The 16,293-nt window shown below is 43.4% G+C and overlaps 2 protein-coding genes across 11 annotated transcripts in view; one reads left to right on the top strand and one right to left on the bottom strand.

Annotated features, from left to right (window-relative positions):
* The window catches only part of MSS51 (MSS51 mitochondrial translational activator), a 136,106-nt gene that overhangs the window by 12,967 nt on the left and 106,846 nt on the right, over positions 1-16,293 (bottom strand). For 6 of the 10 annotated variants that reach the window (XM_056536481.1, XM_056536482.1, XM_056536478.1 and 3 more), the window contains 2 exons: positions 4,044-4,105; positions 398-479 (listed from right to left, as the gene is read on the bottom strand). The exons of 1 other annotated variant lie outside the window; for it this stretch is intronic. In XM_056536481.1, coding sequence (XP_056392456.1) covers positions 428-479; positions 4,044-4,105 — 114 coding nt within the window. In that variant the 3' untranslated portion in view covers positions 398-427. Of the gene's footprint in view, positions 1-397; positions 480-4,043; positions 4,106-16,293 lie in introns of those variants that run through there. 3 more of the 10 variants (XM_056536489.1, XM_056536487.1, XM_056536484.1) reach the window with 2 other exon arrangements.
* Positions 1-16,293, top strand: part of LOC130285180 (cytoplasmic phosphatidylinositol transfer protein 1-like) — a 69,688-nt gene that overhangs the window by 12,635 nt on the left and 40,760 nt on the right. The window lies entirely within an intron of this gene.

The following is a 16,293-nucleotide window of genomic DNA, read 5'->3' on the forward strand; positions in this document are numbered from 1 at the left end:
TAAAAAATAAAATAATAATTATTTTTTTTTTTCAGTGGAGTACCCCTTTAAGTGGAGTATTTAGTTCAGGTAGATGGTACGGTATGTGGAACAGAAGATGAAGCAGGTACAGTACGTGGCATGTCTACAGCAGCTGCATTCAATTCCCCTTGTTCATTGTTTCCCAACCAGGATGCCTCCAGCTGTTGCAAAACTACAACTCCCAGCATGCACGGACAGCCTTCGGCTGTCCGGGCATGCTGGAAGTTGTAGTTTTGCAACAGCTGGAGGCACACCGATTGGAAAACACTCCAATAGTTGATTGATATGACGTCTCCGCCACTGTGTGAGCCAGTGGGCCAGTAATGGCCGCCATCTTTTCAGGAAGCCATTGTAATTTGATGCCGGAACATTTTACCCTACGGGTTCTTCGATCAGTTCCATCTGTTCATTCGTTGTAGTGGTTTCCGTTCCTGAGATCTGGTCTGAGAAGATCTAATCTAGAACGAAAAGAACAAACTAGAATTTATTTTTTCCGAAAGTTGACTTTCGCAGAACGATTCGCATTCCGATAAGCAAATAAAAAAAAAGAGTTTATAAGACATAAGTTTATAAGACATAAGTTTATAAGACAGCGTAAGACTTTCCCCTGACATACTAAAGCTTGTAAAGCCTTTCTCATACCATTGGTAGCTGGATGATATGGTGCCCATGAAATCTGTCATTTTCCACTTAGCCTTAAAGGGGTACTCCGGTGGAAAACTTTATCTATCTATCTATCTATCTATCTATCTATCTATCTATATATATATATATATATATATATATATTATTATTATATTATTATTTTATTTATTATTATTATTTTATTTATTATTATTATTTTATTTATTATTATTATTATTATTATTTTATTTATTATTATATTAATTATTTTATTTATTATTATTTTAATTATTATTATTTTAATTATTATTATTTTATTTTATTTATTATTTTATTTTATTTATTATTTTATTTTATTTATTATTTTATTTTAATTATTATTATTTTATTTTATTTATTATTTTATTTTATTTATTATTTTATTTTATTTATTATTATTATTATAATTAATTTATTATTATTATTATATTATTTTATTTATTATTATTATTTTATTTATTATTATTATTATTTTATTTATTATTATTATTATTTTTTTTAAATCAACTGATGCTAGAAAGTTAACCAGATTTGTAAATGACTTCTATTAAATATCTTAATCCTTCCAGTACTTATCAGCTGCTGTTTGCTCCACAGGAAGTTGTGTAGTTCTTTCCAGTCTGACCACAGTGCTCTCTGCTGACACTGTCCAGAGTAGGATAGCTTTGCTATGGGGATTTGTTCCTACTCTGGACAGTTCCTGACACAGACAGAGGTGTCAGCAGAGCGCACTGTGGTCGTGACAGAAAAGAAATTCAAAAATAAAAGAATTTCCTCTGTAGTATACAGCAGCTAATAAGTACAGGAAGGATTAAGAATTTTTAATAGAAGTAATTTATAGATCTGTTTAACTTTCTGGCACCAGTTGATATAAAAAAAAATAAAAAAATAAAAGTTTTCCACCGGAGTACCCCTGACATCATGCCACGCTAGACCCCCTTTATTCATGTCTATGGGAGGGGGCATCACGGCAACAGGGGATAAGCTGTCTGTGGGCAGAGTACCCCTTTAAATGCTTTGCTACGAGCATGAAAGCCCTAGAAATTGACTTTACTGTGGGCGGAATACCCCTTTAACCCCTTAAGGACGCAGGACGTAAATGTACGTCCTGGTGAGGTGGTACTTAACGCACCAGGACGTACATTTACGTCCTAAGCATAACCGCGGGCATCGGAGCGATGCCCGTGTCATGCGCGGCTGATCCCGGCTGCTGATCGCAGCCAGGGACCCGCCGGCAATGGCCGCCATTAACCCCTCAGGTGCCGGGATCAATACAGATCCCGGCATCTGCGGCAGTTCGCGATTAAAATGAACGATCGGATTGCCCGCAGCGCTGCTGCGGGGATCCGATCATTCATAACGCCACACGGAGGTCCCCTCTCCTTCCTCCGTGCGGCTCCCGGCGTCTCCTGCTCTGGTCTGTGATCGAGCAGACCAGAGCAGAAGATGACCGATAACACTGATCTGTTCTATGTCCTATACATAGAACAGATCAGTATTAGCAATCATGGTATTGCTATGAATAGTCCCCTATGGGGACTATTCAAGTGTAAAAAAAAATGTAAAAAAATGTAAAAGTAAAAGTAAAAAAAAAGTGAAAAATCCCCTCCCCCAATAAAAAAGTAAAACGTCCGTTTTTTCCTATTTTACCCCCAAAAAGCGTAAAAAACATTTTTTATAGACATATTTGGTATCGCCGCGTGCGTAAATGTCCGAACTATTAAAATAAAATGTTAATGATCCCGTACGGTGAACGGCGTGAACGAAAAAAAATTTAAAAAGTCCAAAATTCCTACTTTTTTAATACATTTTATTAAAAAAAAAAATTATAAAAAATGTATTAAAAGTTTTTTATATACAAATGTGGTATCAAAAAAAAGTACAGATCATGGCGCAAAAAATGAGCCCCCATCCCGCCGCTTATACGGAAAAATAAAAAAGTTATAGGTCATCAAAATAAAGGGATTATAAACGTACTAATTTGGTTAAAAAGTTTGTGATTTTTTTTAAGCGCAACAGTAATATAAAAGTAGGTAATAATGGGTATCATTTTAATCGTATTGACCCTCAGAATAAAGAACACACGTCATTTTTACCATAAATTGTACGGCGTGAAAACAAAACCTTCCAAAATTAGCAAAATTGCGTTTTTCGTTTTAATTTCCCCACAAAAATAGTGTTTTTGGTTGCGCCATACATTTTATGATATAATGAGTGATGTCATTACAAAGGACAACTGGTCGCGCAAAAAACAAGCCCTCATACTAGTCTGTGGATGAAAATATAAAAGAGTTATGATTTTTAGAAGGCGAGGAGGAAAAAATGAAAACGTAAAAATTAAATTGTCTGAGTCCTTAAGGCCAAAATGGGCTGAGTCCTTAAGGGGTTAAAGGGGTACTCCGGTGAAAACCTTTTTTTTTTCTTCTTTTTTTAATCAACTGGTGCCAGAAAGTTAAACACATTTGTAAATTACTTCTATTAAACAATCTTAATCCTTCCTGTACTTATTAGCTGCTGAATACTACAGCGGAAATTATTTTATTTTTGAAACACAGAGCTCTCTGCTGACATCATGACCACAGTGCTCTCTGCTGACATCTCTGTCCATTTTAGGAACTGTCCAGAACAGCATATGTTTGCTATGGGCATTTCCTTTTACTCTGGACAGTTCCTAAAATGGACAGAGATGTCAGCAGAGAGCACTGTGGTCATGATGTCAGCAGAGAGCTCTGTGTTCCAAAAAGAAAAGAATTTCCTCTGTAGTATTCAGCAGCTAATAAGTACTGGAAGGATTAAGATTTTTTTATAGAAGTAATTTACAAATCTGTTTAACTTTTTGGCACCAGTTGATTTAAAAAACAAAAAAAAAAAAAAGTTTTTCACCGGAGTACCCCTTTAAGGTCTGTATTACAGTAGCAAAGTCTGGTAAGAACTGTCTGTTGTAGTTTATAAATCCTAATAAGGACCGTAGTTGTGACACATTTTGTGGTCTTGGTGCATTCACCAGAGCTGGAACCTTCTCCGGGCACTTGGGTAAACCTTGTGCATTAATAGTGTGCCCATAGTAAAAAACAAAAAATAAATACTTGTTTCTTTTTCTCAAGAAAAGTTCCTATTCTACTACTCACTTTAAAGGGGTACTCCACTGGAAACATTATTTTTTTTTTTTTTAATCAATTGGTTCCCGAAAGATAAACAGATTTGTAAATTACTTCTATTAAAAAATCTTAATCCTTCCAGTACTTATCAGCTGCTGTTATGATCCACAGGATTTATTGACCAGAATGCAACGCGTTTCGCTGCGCATGCGCAGCGAAACGCGTTGCATTCTGGTCAATAAATCCCTTTCATCCTTTCACCTGTCTGGTCGATCAGCGCCGTTGAGACGGTTTATCCTGAAGCCAAATCTCCATTGCAGTTCCTAAAATGGACAGAGGTGTCAGCAGAGAGCACTGTGGTCAGACAGAAAGGAAATTCAAAAAGAAAAGATCTTCCTTCCAGTGGAGTACCCCTTTAAGGACGGGTTCACACTGTGGAATTTCTGCCGGAGATCGAGCCGGCGGCACTAGGACCTCGTGAACTGCATTGCCGTCCCCATAGACGGCAATGCATTTCTGGGTGGATCTTTTGGGAGATCTGCTCAGAAATGCATTGACATCTATGGGTCCTAGTGCCGCCGGCAGAAATTTTGCTCATAGATTCCACAGTGTGAAACCAGCCTAAGGGTACGTTCACACGCGCTGAGGTTTTCCGCTGCGTATTTCAAAGTGGGCGGGCTCTTCTCGGCTGTCCGCAGCAGATTTTCTGCGGCGGAATTTACGCTGCAGAAAATCCGCCACAGTCCCTACTGACTTCAATGGGGCTTGCGGCGGATTTTCCGCAGTGTACATTCCGCCGCGGAAAATCTGCTGCGGACAGCCGAGAAGAGCCCGCCCACTTTCAAATACGCAGCGAAAAACCCGCTAAAAAATCCGCGCTTGTGAATGTACCCTTAAGGGGTTATCCAGCTTTTAAAAACGTATTCCCCTATGCCTCAAGGAAATTCCATAGTGTGTACGGGCCTTTAGATGTCTGGAAAAGCTGTGTCGGTCTTTCCGGTAAATTGGCTGTCACCCATCTTCTCCAGGAATGGGCATAACGTACAACTGCACAGAAGAGGGTCCGAAACTCTCTATACACCTAAACCGCCATATCCAGCCGTTCGCACTACGCCTTTTTATATGCCAGCGACGCAGCCTGGAGTCGACCCTAATCTCTCCTCACTCCCCGAGTGTCACTCACTCCTCACACTTACCTCCCCAGCTCCTCATTCCAGCCCTGATATTTATAGACAGGCGTCAGGCCCTTTTTTTTTTTGCTAGGAGACGACGCACACGCATCCGCCAGCGCTCTGAAAACAGAACAATTACACCCCAAATCTGAGGGAGCTTTATATAGCAACGTCAGCTGCCGCATATATGAGTGTCAGTGCCAAGATGGCGGCATGAACTATTGCAGAAAATAAGACTAGGAGTGATGTATTTTGGGATCGCCGTGGTAGGTTTGTTGCTGGGAAAGCTGGGTGTCCAGCACCTCTATCTTTTTCTGGGAAAGCTGTGTGATAACAGGGTTACCATTGCAGACATGGTTATCCATCTTTCCCAGACTACTGAAAGGCCAATCTTCCAGTGCCTTTCCAATGCATAGCTAGCCGATCAGCAGCCTGGGAAAGTTGCATGGCCAGATTAGAAACCGGTACCGTCAAAGATACTAAATATCGCCTAAAATAGTATTTGATAGAAGAAGCCAACTCTAGGATACATGTGTATATACTTTCATTCCATGTTAACCCTTTAGAAGACGTCTTCTGTCTTCTCCAGCAGGGTTAGAGTTAAATCGTTTTTTTTTTTTATGGGGCGGGTGGAGATAGACACGACTTGAGGTATGACGCTAACATTGGTGACAACATGACAGTTTCCGCGTGTTACCGTAGTAACGCTGACAGACCTGCATTGTCTAAGTGGGAATTACTATTAGCAGGTGAATTATTCCGGGATGTAAGTGGATAGAACGGCGGTGGCGGTGGCGCTGCGCTTAGGAGCCGGGGGAGGGGTAAAGTTGGGGCACCTATTGCCTAACAAAAAGGATCACTTAAAAAAACTATTTAATTACAGAATTATCCTCCAAGTCCTTTGACTTCGAGTTATTTCATCTGCACCAAGGAGCCGCGTACGGGTCACCAGAAGGGTTCGCCAAAATTTGACATTCTCTAAATCTCAGCCGGTTAAGTCTTTCTGAAAAGGTCAGAACTGAGTGCAGCAACAAATCCAGAACAATTTACCCCGAATGAACCACCGCAGCATGGACTGAGTCATCACAACGAAAATGGCGCTGTCCCCTTAAAATTAGGGTTGTCAAAGACGAATATCATGTAGCTTATCAATAAAGCTTTTTGAAGAAAACAGTGAATGTGGAGCTGTTGCTCATAGCAACAAAGTTTCTTGTTTTTGAAAGTGAAAGTTGGACTCTGGTTGCTATGGGCAACAAAACTACAGTGGGACAATTGGGACAGAAAAGTCCTGACGGAGTAGACTTCCTGTCACTTGTCATTGTCAGGCTCCTGTCACACTATGGCCGACATTTATCATTGTCCTTAGACTGTTTTTTGTGTCTAGAAAAGGCGCAAAAAAGGTGCAAGCAGGGTTTATTTGTGCCTTTTTTTGCACCTTTTGGTTTACACATCTCTGCTGATTTTGAGTTACAATCCCCTGATTTTGGCAACACACACGATATGGAAGGATTTTATGAACTGCGCCTTTTTGTGAAAAGGCGAAAAGCCACTGAAAAGTCTCTAAAATACACCAGCCCAGACTCAGCTTAGCTTTTTGGTGTATGTGAAGAGAGCAATTTCCAAAAATGTGAACTTATCAAATGCTCTGTGACCATTTAATAAATTTGGCGCTCTTACACATCACCAGCGCACAAAAAAGTGTAGAAAAATGCTTCACTTACACCTACAATGATAAATGCTTCACTTACACCTACAATCATGAATGCTTCACTTACACCTACAATGATAAATGCTTCACTTACACCTACAATGATGAATGCTTCACTTACACCTACAATGATGAATGCTTCACTTACACCTACAATGATGAATGCTTCACTTACACCTACAATGATGAATGCTTCACTTACACCTACAATGATGAATGCTTCACTTACACCTACAATGATAAATGCTTCACTTACACCTACAATGATAAATGCTTCACTTACACCTACAATGATAAATGCTTCACTTACACCTACAATGATGAATGCTTCACTTACACCTACAATGATGAATGCTTCACTTACACCTACAATGATAAATGCTTCACTTACACCTACAATGATGAATGCTTCACTTACACCTACAATGATAAATGCTTCACTTACACCTACAATGATGAATGCCGGCCTGTGAGTATTCATCCCTTATTAAACATCCGTTTTCTGTGTAAAAAACGGGTGTATAATACCGGATGAAATAACGGATCCTAACGGCTGAATAACGTCTGTCAAAATAACGGACATATTCATTGGTTAAGACCCGTTATAACATCCGACATTTATGGCCTTTTAACACCTCTGCCTACAGACTCCTACAGCCAGGACTACTACTACTCCCATCATGGAACAGACTTGTTTCCATGATGGGAGTAGTAATTACCCGGCTGAGGGAGTCTGCATACAGCTGGGGAGGCTACATTAGTGTTTGTACTACTACCCCCATCATGGAACAGAGTCTGTTCCATGATGGGGGTTGTAATACAGGGCCTGAGGGATTGATCGCACCAGGTCTCACTTCTGAGACCCGATGTGATCAGAAGTTATTAAACAGGGGGGCGGGCGGCATGGTCCGCAACCCTGCGATGTATTGTGCTTTAATTAAATCCCCCGCTGAGAGCCCTGATTGGCTCCTCAGTACCGACCATTCAGGGCTCCTCGCGGGGGATTTAAAAATGAAAGTTAAAACACAGGATACATCGCAGGGTTGCAGACCATGCCGCCCGCTCCCCTGCTTAATAACTTCTGATCACATCGGGTCTCAGAAGTGAGACCCAGTGCGATCAATCCCTCAGCCCCTGTACTACAACCTTCATCATGGAACAGACTCTGATCCATGATGGGGGTAGTAGTACAAACACTAATGTAGCCTCCCCAGCTGTCAGCAGACTCCCACAGCCGGGGAATTTCTACTACCATCATGGAAACAAGTCTGTTCCATGATGGGAGTAGTAGTAGTTCCGGCTGTGGGAGTCTGTAGGCAGAGGTGTACGGCCATACATGAGGGATGTTATAACAGACCTTATTCAGCCGTTATTATACATCACAGTAAACGAATGTTTAATAATGGATGAATACTCAGTGTGATTTCTTGCCGATCCTAGCACCGGCTTGTTGTATTGGCGCCTGCAGAATATATGCCTGGAAATTTTCGGGGCGCACATTCCACCATGTGAGCATAACCTTACAGCTCCCTGAGGGTAAGGTTATGTTCACACGGCAGAATTTTCATGCAAAAAATTCTGCATAAGAATTCCTCACAGAAATTCTGCAGCAGCAGAGTTCCATTGATTTCAATGACTGAGTCCGCACGGAAATACATTGCGACATTCCATTCACTGACAGAAAGGAGAGATCTTAAAATAAAACTTTTTTGAGTCTAGTTGGGGAAGAAGAATTAGTGCAGGAGTCACTGAGCAGAGAATACGAAAAAGCGGCATAAGGCAATAGTGGAGAGCGTTTTCCGGATGGTCGCCGTATTGTCCGATCGTTCTGTTTAATCTTCCCGGCCGTCGCAGGTGTCGCAGAGTTTCCATCCTCGTCTTATCACTTTCCAGCAAATCAATGCTACGTTTAAGTGTTCCCCTGGCAGAGCTCAGTAAACATTTACCCAGAGCGGCGGCGGTGGCGGCAGCGGCCTCCAGCTGGGATACATCACGGACCTGACCTGTTTATTAGTTTTCCATCATTTACTTCTTCGCTCACCATCCAGGCGTAGAAAAGTCCAGAAAGTGCAGCTGGTTTCCCCTCCCCCTCCCGATATATATATATATATATATATATATATATATATATATATATATATATATATATAAAGGATACGTTCACACCTCATTTTTTGATCTGTTTCACTGTTTACGTTTCATTTTGTTGTATGAAAAAACTTGGTCAACCACGCTATTGTGTACACCAAAAATAAAAGGATCCGTTTATTTTTATTTTTTTTGGTAGGGGGGAGGGAGAAGTTATTATTAAATTAATTCTACTGTATGGCATCCATTTTCTAGTATCCATTAACCCAGTGTTTCCAGCCAGTGTGCCTTCAGCTGTCGCAAAACTAATCTCCCAGCATGCCCGGACAGCCTTTCCCAACTAGTGGGCCTCCAGCTGTTGCAAAACTACAACTCCAAGCATGCCGAGAAAGCCTTTTCCAACCGGGGTGCCTTCAGCTGTTGCAAAACTACAACTCCCAGCATGCCCGGACAGCCTTTCCCAACTAGGGGGCCTCCAGCTGTTGCAAAACTACAACTCCCAGCATGCCGAGAAAGCCTTTTCCAACCGGTGTGCCTTCAGCTGTCGCAAAACTACAACTCCCAGCATGCCCGGACAGCATTTCCCAACTGGGGGGCCTCCAGCTGTTGCAAAACTACAACTCCCAGCATGCCCGGACAGCATTTCCCAACTGGGGGGCCTCCAGCTGTTGCAAAACTACAACTCCCAGCATGCCCGGACAGCATTTCCCAACTAGGGGGCCTCCAGCTGTTGCAAAACTACAACTCCCAGCATGCCCGGACAGCATTTCCCAACTGGGGGGCCTCCAGCTGTTGCAAAACTACAACTTCCAGCATGCCCGGACAGCCGAAGGCTGTCCGGGCATGCTGGGAGTTGTAGTTTTGCAACAGCTGGAGCCACACTGGTTGTGGAAACCTTGCGTTAACCTATACATTTTTTCCTAAAAAAACCCTGAAAAATCTTGTGTCCGCACTAGTATGAACAGGCCGATATACTGTGTCTTATGTTAGGTTTAATGGTGCCCATAGTGGTAGTCCCTCAGCTACCTACTCTGTTGCATCTTTACATCTGTTGCTAGGCAACCCACAACAATCTCCTTCCATTTTCCCTGTGGAGTTTCCCTTTAAGAGCCAGAAATCGTGAAGTATCAATGTCAGCTTTATAATAATTCGCCCTCTCGCCCCCCTGGAAACATATTTAAGGATATCAGGCCTATAAATAATCCAGCTTGCCCGGGGATGCTCAGCGCGACGTGACAATGTGTCATACCGTATTATATCGGAATCGGAGACACACCAGGGGACGGTAACAGTCGTCGCATAGTCCAGGCTGCCATGATGGTGACCAAGACCTTAGCAACCAATTAGAATGCAATATGGAACCTGGTTGCTATGGAAAATTGCTCCACTGGGGCCTTGTTGTCCATAGCAACAAGTTCCACTTCAATAAACTATCTTTAAAATCTACATAGCGACCATATTAACATTTGCCTAACAAAAATGCCTGATGAAAACCAAAATGGAGGTGACAAAGTGGTGATCATGAGGGGGGCCAGAGTGTTTTTTGTACTTTGTCACGTATTGTATTGAAAGACGCTGCCACAGCCTCCCCCCCCAAGCTGGCTGATAACAGAGAACACTAGACTTCACAATGAGTGTCCCTTTAAGATACGAATAGGTGACAGCTATTGTCACGTGACGCCGCTCAGTGGCCATCGCAGGGGCTGCAGCTCATGATATGGCGGCACAGTGAGGTGGCCCCCCGGTCAGGGAGGCAGCAGATGGCCATTCATGGTGTAGATTAGTCACTTCTTGATTTTTATCCTGTCACCATTGTAATAGCTAATTAACATTCTCCGGCTAATTGAGAATTCGATGGCGCATATTGTTTGCAGCGGACGCCCAAAAAACGCAGCATATTGACTGCCATCTGGCATCGCTATCGCCTCAGCAATTTTCCTATTAAGTCTCATTATTCCTCCAGCCCCCGATGAATTGTCCCCGTTCAGGCCGCGCCTTGTATTCTGGCGGCCTCTCGTATCCCTCCCTGCCTGCCCTGTAAACCATCTAGTCAGATCTACAAATAATGGGCGCCAATGGCGTACACAAGCATATATATACCACACACATACATACGCTACTCATATGTACTTGGAGAGTTTAGCTCGGTAGAGATGGGCAAACGGCATAAAACACCAGTCAGAGACAGCACAGTTCAAATGCATGGCTTCTATTGCGGTATATTGTGTAAATATAAAATACAGCCGTGTTCACATTGTCAGACAACTGAACAAAACCTGCTTGTCCTAACACTTCATGTGGCCCCTACTATACAAGTGGCTTACTACAGGCCACTCGACAAAACATACGGAGTTACTTCACGCCACTGCCACTTGTCACAATGTCATTTTTCAGGCTGCGGCCTTCTGGACTACCTAAATTCAGCACCTGTGCTGATCTGGGCTCGTCTGTAAACCTGGTGTGGGCCAGGAAGCAGAATGAAAGACCCCACTACCAATTCTGCCTTTCATTCCATAAAAATTCAGGCACAGGAAAATAGGACTTACCTAAAGTCCCTAGCAAGCTTAGTTTTGCAAGAGATGTAATTATTTCTCACCCAGCTTTTTCTGGATATGCCCATCCAGAAATCTGGTGTCAACATATGACAGTTACCTGAGGGAAATATAGTGATCCCCAAACACCATTCCTGTCAGGACCTCACAGAACATATAAACTCATACATGTGAATATACTTATACAGCACACTTATATAGTGCATAAATACACCTACACTCAAACATGTATATACACTCATTCAGTACATTCATACATCATATTGGTTGTCACCCAGCTTGGATGGCCATATTGGTTGTCACCCAGCTTGGATGGCCATATTGGTTGTCACACAGTTTGGATGGCCATATTGGTTGTCACCCAGCTTGGATGGCCATATTGGTTGTCACCCAGCTTGGATGGCCATATTGGTTGTCAACCAGCTTGGATGGCCATATTGATTGTCAACCAGCTTGGATGGCCATATTGGTTGTCACCCAGCTTGGATGGCCATGTTGGTTGTCATCCAGCTTGGATGGCCATATTGGTTGTCACCCAGCTTGGATGGCCATATTGGTTTTCACCCAGCTTGGATGGCCATATTGGTTGTCACCCAGCTTGGATGGCCATATTGGTTGTCACCCAGCTTGGATGGCCATATTGGTTGTCACCCAGCTTGGATGGCCATATTGGTTGTCACCCAGATTTGATTACCATATTGGTTGTCACCCAGATTTGTAGACCATATTGGTTGTCACCCAGCTTGGATGGCCATATTGGTTGTCACCCAGCTTGGATGGCCATATTGGTTGTCACCCAGCTTGGATGGCCATATTGGTTGTCACCCAGCTTGGATGGCCATATTGGTTGTCACCCAACTTTGATGGCCATATTGGTTGTCACCCAGCTTGGATGGCCATATTGGTTGTCACCCAGATTTGATTACCATATTGGTTGTCACTCAGATTTGTAGACCATATTGGTTGTCACCCAGCTTGGATGGCCATATTGGTTGTCACTCAGCTTGGATGGCCATATTGGTTGTCACACAGCTTGGATGGCCATATTGGTTGTCACACAGCTTGGATGGCCATATTGGTTGTCACCCAGATTTGATTACCATAATGGTTGTCACTCAGATTTGTAGACCATATTGGTTGTCACCCAGCTTGGATGGCCATATTGGTTGTCACCCAGCTTGGATGGCCATATTGGTTGTCACACAGCTTGGATGGCCATATTGGTTGTCACCCAGCTTGGATGGCCATATTGGTTGTCACCCAGCTTGGATGGCCATATTGGCTGTCACCCAGCTTGGATGGCCATATTGGCTGTCACCCAGCTTGGATGGCCATATTGGTTGTCACCCAGCTTGGATGGCCATATTGGTTGCCATCCAGTTTTTCCAGACCAGAATGGAAGAAATGGTTTAATAGAAATTTTCCACAATGTCTCAGAATGGGACAGTTGTCGGACGTCTGTATAGTGGGGATTTTTGGGGTCATCCTGTTTCCAGACAAGGCCACTATGAGCCAATGTCATCAGGATGTGGGTGATACCTCCGCACCCGTTTGTACCCACCACAAATCCGTGCAAACACAGGAGCAGATGTCAGAACAAGTGAGATGGAAGACGGACAAGATCTGCGAGAAGAGACTGGATAAGAACACAGAAAACAGTCTGGACCAGAACACATTCCGAAGACGATGGAACGATTACAACGTTTATGGGGTTACCACGGCAACCGAGACGTTCTCCGCAGTTTGCCCAATCTGGGATGCTTTACAATCTGTTTTAGAGTCGAAATCTCCTTGTTGTCAGTGACTACAGCCTCTGCTCAACATTCAACTCCAAAGGAGCAGTCATATGGAACCTCATGGCCAAAGTACGGGGGTATCACACATGAGAGGTTTAGATACAGCAGCTCTGTAGACAGCATTGCACATGAGAGGCTGAGATACAGCAGCTATGCACACAGTGTTATACATGATGAGCTTTGAAACACCAGATTATCAGACTGTATCACACAGATAGATACAGCAGCTCTGCAGACAGTATTGCACATGAGAGGCTTAGATACCCAACTCTGCATGCAGTGTTATACATGATACGTTTATATACTCCATCTGATCAGACCATGATATACTTAGATATGTCTATATAATGGGTCAGCAAACAGTATCACATATGAGAGGCTTAGATACAGCAACTCTGTAGACAGCATTGCACATGAGAGGCTTAGATACACAAGCTCTGTATGCAGTGTTATACATGATAAGTTTATATACTCCATCTGATCAGACCATGATATACTTAGATATGTTGATATAAGGGGTCAGCAATCAGTATCACATATAAGAGACTTAGATACAGCAGCTTTGCAGACAGTATTGCATATGAGAGGCTTAGATACACAGCTCTGTATACAGTGTTATACATGATAAGCTCATATACTCCAGCTGATCACACCATTCTATGCTTAGATATGTCGATACAATGGGTCAGCACACTGTATCACACATGAGAGGCTTAGATACACTAGCTTAGCAGACATTATCAGACACGAAAGGCTTAGAAACACAGGCTCAGCAGATAGCTTCACACAATATAGTCTTAGATACACAGCTCACCTGTCTTTCATTCAAGACAGCTTTAGATACATGGGTCAACAAACAGTATCACACATGGGGCTTAGATACAGAGGCTCAGCAGACAGTGTAACAAGTGAGAAGTTCATATATACCAGCTCAGCAGACATTATCACACGACAGGCTTAGATACACCAGCTCAGCAGACATTATCACACATGACAGGCTTAGATACACCAGCTCAGCAGACATTATCACACAAGAGGCTTAGATACACCAGCTCAGCAGACATTATCACACATGAAAGGCTTAGATACACCAGCTCAGCAGACATTATCACACATGACAGGCTTAGATACACCAGCTCAGCAGACATTATCACACAAGAAGCTTAGATACACCAGCTCAGCAGACAATATCACACAAGAGGCTTAGATACACCAGCTCAGCAGACATTATCACACACGACAGGCTTAGATACACCAGCTCAGCAGACATTATCACACATGACAGGCTTAGATACACCAGCTCAGCAGACATTATCACACATGACAGGCTTAGATACACCAGCTCAGCAGACATTATCACACATGACAGGCTTAGATACACCAGCTCAGCAGACATTATCACACATGACAGGCTTAGATACACCGATCTAGCAGTACGCAGTAACATTGGGTACAGGACCCCATCTTCGGTGAAGGTTTTTATTGGCCTTATCTTTATAGCCATATAAAAAGGAAGAGGCCGCCATGCTGACTTCCTGTCTCTGATGTCGCTGTGGAAACTGTCAGCGTCATGGAATCTTCTATGTTGTCTTTGGTTGTAAGCGTTTACCCCTCACCCCTCGTGTGTATACAGCTTTACGACCGACACATGTATTTGTATACAACTATTGAAAGTTTTGAGAGAGTATCACACATGACAGGATTAGATACACCAGCTGAGGAGATAGTATTATACATAAGGTTAGATATAGCAGCTCAGCAGATAGTGTTTTATACATGAGAGGATTAGATACAGCAGCACACAACAGTATCACGCATAATAGCTTTAGATACACTGTTTCAGCAGACAGTATCATACATGACGACTTAGATACACTGATTATGCAGACTTATCTAATATGATCTATAACAACATGACAGAGGAGGATTACTTAAGGTTTGGTATTGACTAGAGCAGTGTTTCTCAACCAGGGCGCCTCCAGCTGTTGCAAAACTACAACTACAACGACCGTCCGGGCATGCTGGGAGTTGTACTTTTGCAACAGCTGGAGGCACACTGGTTGGGAAAGGCTGTTTGGACATGCTGGGAGTTGAAGTTTTGCAACAGCTGGAGGTACACTGGTTGGGAAACACTGTTCGGGCATGCTGGGAGTTGAAGTTTAGCAACAGTTGGAGGCACCCTGGTTGGGAAAGGCTGTTTGGACATGCTGGGAGTTGTAGTTTTGCAACAGCTGGAGGCACCCTGGTTGGGAAAGGCTGTTTGGGCATGCTGGGAGTTGAAGTTTAGCAACAGCTGGAGGCACCCTGGTTGGGAAAGGCTGTTTGGACTTGCTGGGAGTTGAAGTTTTGCAACAGCTGGAGGTACACTGGTTGGGAAACACTGTCCGAGCATGCTGGGGGTTGAAGTTTTGCAACAGCTGGAGGCACCCTGGTTGGGAAAGGCTGTTTGGACATGCTGGGAGTTGAAGTTTTGCAACAGCTGGAGGTACACTGGTTAGGAAACACTGTTCGGGCATGCTGGGGGCTGAAGTTTTGCAACAGCTGGAGACACACTGGTTGGGAAAGGCTGTTCAGGCATGCTGGAAGTTTAAGTTTTGCACCAGCTGGAAGAAGACTGGTTTGGAAATGCTTTTCCAGGCATGCTGGGAGTTGTAGTTTTGCAACATTTAGAGGCACCCTGGTTGGGAAAGGCTGTCCGGGCATGCTGGGAGTTGTAGTTTTCAACAACTGGAGGCACACTGATTGGGATAGGCTGTCGGGCCTGCTGGGAGTTGAAGTTTTGCAACAGCTGGAGGAAAACTGATTGGGAAATGCTTTTCCAGGCATGCTGGGAGTTGTAGTTTTTCAACAGCTGGAGGAGGCACACTGGTTGGGATAGGTTGTCGGGCATGCTGGGAGTTGAAGTTATGCAACAGCTGGAGGCACAATGGTTGGGAAACACAGGCCTAGAGACTCTTTGGCCCCTGAATCTCTAGTTCGGGGCCCCTTCCCTGTTTCCTATAAACTGGATTGCAGCAGACAGCAAGGTCCTGATTCCCCCGATTGATGGGGACCCCCATCAGAGGTCAGTCTAGGCCGCTGCCTATTTTGCCTATAGGCAGAGCCGACCCTGGGTCCGAGCTTGTGTGGATTTGCGACTTTTGAGAGGCATTTGCGCTCATAGTTGCGCCTCTTTGAAAAGTGGCTCACAGTAAT

This window comes from Hyla sarda, chromosome 8 (genome assembly GCF_029499605.1).
Source record: "Hyla sarda isolate aHylSar1 chromosome 8, aHylSar1.hap1, whole genome shotgun sequence".
Classification (NCBI taxonomy): domain Eukaryota; kingdom Metazoa; phylum Chordata; class Amphibia; order Anura; family Hylidae; genus Hyla; species Hyla sarda.